Here is a 6,851-nt window from a genome sequence, read left to right as displayed (position 1 = left end):
GCCAAAGTTTCGTCTAGCCAGGTCTTAAAAACCTCCGAGGATGGAGCTTCTACCATCTCTTTGGGAACCTGTTCCAGTGTTTGACTGCCCTCCTAGTGAGAAAATTCTTCTTAACATCTAACCCATCCCCTTCCTAATATCTAACTTACCCCTTTTGAATGTTTTTCTTGTGAGTGTTTTTATTTTTGCAGCCAAAGAGGCATATAACATCATGATTTAAACTCTTTTCTCCCTAAAAAGAGCTGAAGTAGGGGCTGGTGCTTCCTGGTTTAGAATAGCCCCTTTGGCCATGCCTCTTTGCAACCCTCTCCCTTGACAGAGCCTGTGGCCGGGACCAGCGTTTTCACGTTCTTACAGCGTAGTTGCTCACAAAAAAACTCGCCTGCTGTACTGGGACGATACTGAACCTCTCCTACCCCGTCCTCTGCCCCGCGCCACCCTGTTTAGCAGTAAAAGGAGTGTGTTGGGAACGGAGAGGCAGTGTGATTGGGACCCCAGCTTACATGCTGCATCTGCTGGGCCCCAGAACTGGTTAGGACATGGCTGTGTATTAGTCTCACAATTGATCTGGCCACATGTACCTTGTGAGGTGAGTCTTGAACAGAGGTCCCAGGCTATAGGGAGGAAATGAGCACTTTCTACTGTCCTTGGCTAGCTGGAACAAGGCTTCCCTGCCCCAACGCACAGATACTCAAGTGCATGTGCATGCTCAAGCTAAGGAACATTTTTTAAGACCCCCGTCCCCACAGAGGACTGCGATACTTGGGACAGGTCAACAGTTACGCAAAACGTCACGGATATACTAGAGTTGATGCTGGCTTCGCACTGCAGCCGGGATACTGTAAAACTAAGAGGAAGATACAGTCCCTTCTCCCTAATGCTCTCCGTCTAGATGAGGTGGATATTGTAATACATTTGCCAAATGCTAAATTAACCTACGACTGGGCTATCAGGGACATCCAGGCCAAGCACTTTCCAGGTCCAGAAGGGCCTGCCTTGAACATTTAGTTCAGCCTCCCATCTCTCTTTCCCTAAATGCTGCTGTCGGCGGCGGTCTGCAGCAGGAGGGCTTGGCTCCCAGGCCCCGGAGCTTCTTCCCCCCAAAGCAGTCAGCAACAGTTGCAGCCAAAGGGACAGTAAATCCAGGCCCCTCAGTACTTCCAGTGACCTGTTCGCAAGCACCAAACACCTGCATAAGGCTTGTAACAAAGTGTTGTCATTAGACTACGTTCATTCAAAATGATCCCCATAGGTTCTCGTGCTGCAAAAATTAATTACCCGACATCAGTCTAAGTTGTATTCCTGTTGCCCAGAAGTAGGAGATAGTTAATGACCCTCATTACTGCCCAAACTTTCCATCCAAATGCAGCTAATCATGTAACCACCCCAGCTTAGGAAAGAGTCTGAGATCACTGAGCAATTATGAACATCCATACCTCCCACTGACTTCTTCCTCTTTAGCGAACACCTGGGGTATGAATTCAATTAAATCTATTACCACTCTACTGAATAAGATAAAACATGCTGCTTTTCAGCTGAGTAATATGCCACCAGCATATTTAGGCCACTGGGAGTTTATTTTGGCATTTCTGTGCCAGCCTTTCAACCAAATTTCCCCATGTGCCAAGCTGCAATAGTCTCCAGGCACTGTGCTATCTCTAGGGAAAGTATGTGTATTGTAATAAAATTATTCTTTAATATGAATTGTTCTACAGAATGGCGGATCTGCTTCTTGCATTATTAATAGGATTGGGAAGGGAATAAAATAATTACATTTTCTTATTACAAAATCAATCGGATGATAACATAGGTGTCAATAGCAATGAAAGTTGCTAGTTTAATGAGCTGTTTGCTTCTCTGTAGCATTATTATCTGGCCACAATGCTGCGATGACTACCGAGCCAGGGGTCAAACCAGCTTTCCTGCGTGGCACTCAGCCATCCTCCCATCATCAGTCTTCCACTGACGCCAGCAACACGCTTCTCTCTAGCAGCGCAGGTTTGATGACAACCACACTGCTAAGAACAGCAAAACAGGAACAGACTGCCATGCAGATAGCAAACCATCAGCCGGTAACAATAGCATCAGCTCCCAACATGACGACTGATGGAAGAGCTAACGTCACCCAGCTGACCAACCACACAACTCACGCTATATTAACTACACCTAAGAACGCGACTGCAATGGTCAACCAAACTGTGAGTCACGCAGTAAATGTTACAGCAACATCCAAGATAACTTTAAAGACAACCCCAAAGTCAACTAATCAAACAACAACTCACAAAACAACAAAAACTACAGCCACAACCAAGAGAACCACTGTTCACCCAAGAACCCAAGCCACTACGCCTGCTACTACAGCTGCTGTACCGCCTACCCTTGCCCCTCAGCCATCACCACCCCAGACTGGAAATTACAGTGTCGCTGATGGAGAAATGACCTGTGTGCTAGCAGTGATGGGACTGGGGCTGATCGTCCACAATACGGTGAAGGTGAGCTGCAATACTCCTAAGTGCCAAACAGCTACGTGATCTACAGGAGGCTTGTTGCAACGTGTCTCCATTAGTTTGATTTTGTTCTAACCCCTTCAAAATGATCCCCATTGGTTAAGGTTGTAAAATTAATTATGCAATATCCATCTAAGTGGTGTTCCCGTTCCCTAGAATTGGATGCTAGTTAATGACACTCGTTACCACCTGAGCTGACAGAATGACTCACTCCACTGACCTACACAACACAGGTGTTTTATTATGTCCTCATATAGTTAAGTTGAAGCTAGTGAACCGTATGTTCTCAGCTTTGGAGGAGATGACAATCTGGGGCTTGGAAATGAAGTTAGAGGCAAAACCACAGTACCCTTAGGGATGAATCGGAGAAGGCCATGCTAAGACGAGGAACAAGACATTAGACTTGGCAGCGAAGCCCAAGTCTCTTGCATTGTTGCCAGCTACAGAGCTATTGATGCAACCATACAGGGTGCCTATACACGTGCTCTGATGCGTTTTAATTAGAACCCATTGGAGCAGACTCGATCGATCTAAAACTCTAGCATAGACCCAGCATCACATATATAAATCAGCACAGGTTTAAAAATGGCCACCGGGGTGCTTTGACTAAAGCTCGTTGAATGAGCTTTAGTTAAAGCATCCCACTTCCATGTTTAAACGTGCAGGGTCTTAATACATATGATGCAGTGGTGTTTTAATTAGAACGGTTCTCCAGGAACCGCTCTAATTAAAATGTCCCCCTCCCCCACCCCCAAACACATGTATAGGCACCCATAAATTTAGAAAACACTTAAATGTCTTTATTTCTTAATCAACTTAAAATGTCACTGAGATGCACTGGATATTTCTTTTTTTCTTCACAGAGGAATGTGGGCTACTTCAATATTGATCCCAACATGACTCAAATATCTGGAACCTGTGTAGTGGGGGAGTCAGTGATGACCATATCATTTAATGGAGGGGCAATACGCTTCACCTTTGTAAAGGTAATTGGTCCATTCTTGTATTTTACAGAGAGGCAGACTGGGGAGGCAGGATTTGGGACTCCTGGGTTCTCTTCCTAGCAAATGCTCTGACAAGCTGCATGCCCGGGGCCAAGTCATTTCAGCTTATTGTTCCTCAGTTTCCCCATACATAAGAAGAAAGATAGTTCCCTCCCTCTTGGGGACCTCTGGTGTTAAATGGTTTTGTATTAGTAAAGTGCTCAGTGATCCTCCAATAGAAGATGCTAGAGAAGGCCAAAGCAGCAGCTATAAAAGGAGGTCACTCAGCATATGCTAAGCTAAGACTACAGCTGGGCCCCCACTGGAAAACTAAGGTCTGGATTCAGTACCGCTCAAAATCTAGGATTGCTTAGGTCTGGCTTTTTGATCTAGCCCACTATAAAAAGTGAAGGTTTAGCAGTTTGGGGAAGTGGTCTCTCTGCAACATATAAATTACGGTTATGAAACTGCTGCATTATGCCCTGCCTCCATGCACATGGATCCAGCCATTGTCTATCACTGTCAGAGCATGTCTCTGCCAGACCAGAGACGAGTGGTGGGCGTTATACCGCAGTGGGAATCCATTCGGGTGGAATCCCCTTTGGGACAGTTGAGGTGGCTGGAGCTGGGGAAAGCTACTTTCTCCACCTTCTCCGCAAAAAGTTCAGGGTGGAAAATACCCAGCAGCAGAGCAAAGGGAGTAAGACAGTGGTTCTCATCCACATTAGACTCGAGGCACTCTTCATTAGATGCAAGGCACCCCTTGAAAAATAGTAGCTCTTAGTGCACGTGTACATGGTGATGCCATTATGCTAGACAAAAGGTGGGTTTCCGTCACTTTTCGTCATGTCTACACGGTCAAATCATCACGTGCACAAACCCCCTTAGTTTTCACTTGTTTTTGGCTACAGAAGAATCCTGGAGCAGTCGTTCTCTTGTAAAGGACTCAGAAAGACCACAACAGGGCAGAATTTTTTAACACTATGGGCTCCTGTTCGAAATCTCTTCTGGGTGTATCTTGTGAATCATTTTGCACACCTAACAGTGCTAAATGCCTTGGCACCGCGGTTGAGAATCACTGAACTAAGGTATTGGTGACAGCCTTTACAAACCTCAAGGCTGGGAGACACAGGGAGCCTTATGGAGACACACAGGAAGCTCAGCCAGAGAGAGAGGCATGTTTTTGTAGTGCTGGGGGAATGAATCGGAGTTTAACTTGCGGGTATGTCTATACTGGAGTCAGTGCTATGACAGCAACTCATGGTGATATGGCTGGGCTGGCAGTGTGCTCGCTAGCTTGGCTCCTGCTGTAATCACAGTAGCTGAGAGCTGAGTGCTCAGCATGAGCTGCCTGAGCATTTACCCTCCTCCTCGTCTGGGTTTTGCATCCTCTGCGAGGCTTTGTGCTGTTCTGGCTGGCTTCAGCCACAAGGAAAACCCCCAGATCAACTTCCCTGCTGCACTTACAGCAGGGTGAGTAGGACATGCTTGGCGGCATCCACACCAAATCCAATGTGAAACCTGCTTCTCCCAAGACAGGATATCTTGAGAAAGACCCTTCCACACTGCATAGGCCTGGTCCTGCTGCACCCCTGCTAACCACAATAGCAGCAAGGAGCACACACGGAGTTAATCATCCACCTTTAGACAACAGGCCAGACCTGTAGATAGAGTACATTGACGGGAGTCTGCTGAAGTCAATGGAGCAGCTCCTATTTACACCCCTGAGTCATGGAGTAATGTGACAATAGCAGCTTGTGGTCAGGGAACATCTCTCCTAATTTAATGGAGCAAAGTCTCTGGGAACTGCAGAGAAAAATGTGAGCTGGGAATGTACTGAGGATCTGAGTTCAAAATAAAAGGTCAGGTATATATTTTAAGTGTTTGATTTGGATGTGGGCTTCTTGCATGAAGAGAGCAGCATTTACCTACTTTTCAAGACTCCTTAAAGCTAGTCCGGTGATTCAAGTACTCATAAGTACCAGCAGCAGCACTGAGGAGACTAATAAATCTCTATGAGTTACTCCCGCTCTCAACCCCAGAACAATGTGATTAATGGCACAGCATTATGCAATTCATCCTTTGCTTAACGATAATCTTCATGAGAACCAGGGCTTTGAAGTTCTTTGAAATCTGAGCTAATAGGAACTGAATTTGGTATGGTTTTTAGCCTGGTATCTTCAACCTTCAGAATAACAAGGCCTGATTCCAGTCTCACGTGTACTGGTTTTACACTGCTATAACTCCGTGACTTGCCCCTGCTTTACATCATCGTGAAGGAAAGCCGAATTTGGCCTTTGCTCCTCTGCCTGCCATGCCGTGAAGCGATGACTGGTACATGAGTCGCTGCCTTGGTGTGCCCACCTCCAGCTGTCCTTGCACACAGCTTGAGAAGAGGAAGTTCTGTAACAAACCACAGGCCGATAAGTAAGAGCAGGTGTTTTGGTCCCCAAAGCGAAATTGTTTTCAATTGCATCTGGCCAGAATTCAGCATTGCTAATGGAAATGGCAGTGGTTTGGAACCCCCTTCAGAAGCAGTACTGAGATCTGCTTCTCAGAGAGATCAAGTGGCACTCCAGCATCTGTTGCACTCTGACATCGTGCAGTCATTTGTCCCTTCTGTACCTGCATCTGCCAAACAGCAATAATAGCTTGCACACAGGGGTGTGGTAGGGCTTAAATGATATCTGTAAAGGGCTTCTGGGATCTTTTGCAGAAGGGATCAATATCTTTTGTGCTACAGAAGGTGCAAACTAGCTTTACAATGTCTTTCCTCTTTTGCGGGCTTTGGTATTTCCCAAATTTTCTCATGACATTGTTGAAAGCCATGATCTTAAAAGCTCTTCTGACTGGTATAGAAAGGGGATGCACAGAGGATGTGAAACATGAGAATAGCTGTTTTCCACCAGTCAAATCAGACCAGTCCTTCCATGCACAGTGGTGTGTATGAAACCACTGATATTTTTGCCTTGCAGCAGGGCTGCAAGGTGAAGCTCAGATTCTCAACACAAAATTCATCACAACCTTGGGAAAAGCCTCATGAGACGCCATCGCCTTGAAGGTCTGATAGGGTAGAAATCAAAGGCTCCTAATCCTCCAAGCTGCACTGCCCTATCCAGGGATTGTGTGTCATGTGCCTTTTACCCAGGAGCAATTAGGGTACCGTTGCCTCTCTTGTTATGTGCTACCTGGACAGGACAGATGTACTCCCTCCTCCTGGTGGAATGGCACTTCAAGAGAGGAAATGGTTGCAGACCACCTCCTGTCCAAGGCATCCAGGAGCTGCTGCTGGGTTAGTGAACCCTGAGCTTGTCCCTTAAAACCATTGTTCAGCCTGTGAATACTCCAGACACACCATAGC

The 6,851-nt window shown here is 46.2% G+C and overlaps 1 protein-coding gene across 2 annotated transcripts in view; it reads left to right on the top strand.

Moving 5' to 3' along the window:
* Window positions 1-6,851, top strand: part of LAMP3 (lysosomal associated membrane protein 3) — a 53,505-nt gene that overhangs the window by 12,671 nt on the left and 33,983 nt on the right. For both annotated transcript variants that reach the window (XM_019503366.1, XM_019503365.1), the window contains exons 2-3: window positions 1,864-2,492; window positions 3,371-3,493. In XM_019503366.1, the coding sequence (XP_019358911.1) occupies window positions 1,864-2,492; window positions 3,371-3,493 (752 nt within the window). The remainder of the gene's footprint in view (window positions 1-1,863; window positions 2,493-3,370; window positions 3,494-6,851) is intronic.

The sequence above is a fragment of the Gavialis gangeticus genome, unplaced genomic scaffold (assembly GCF_001723915.1).
Source record: "Gavialis gangeticus isolate Ggan-Ray unplaced genomic scaffold, GavGan_comp1, whole genome shotgun sequence".
NCBI lineage: Eukaryota > Metazoa > Chordata > Crocodylia > Gavialidae > Gavialis > Gavialis gangeticus.
Note: the sequence above shows the minus strand (reverse complement) of the source record. Positions and strands in the feature narration are given on the sequence as shown.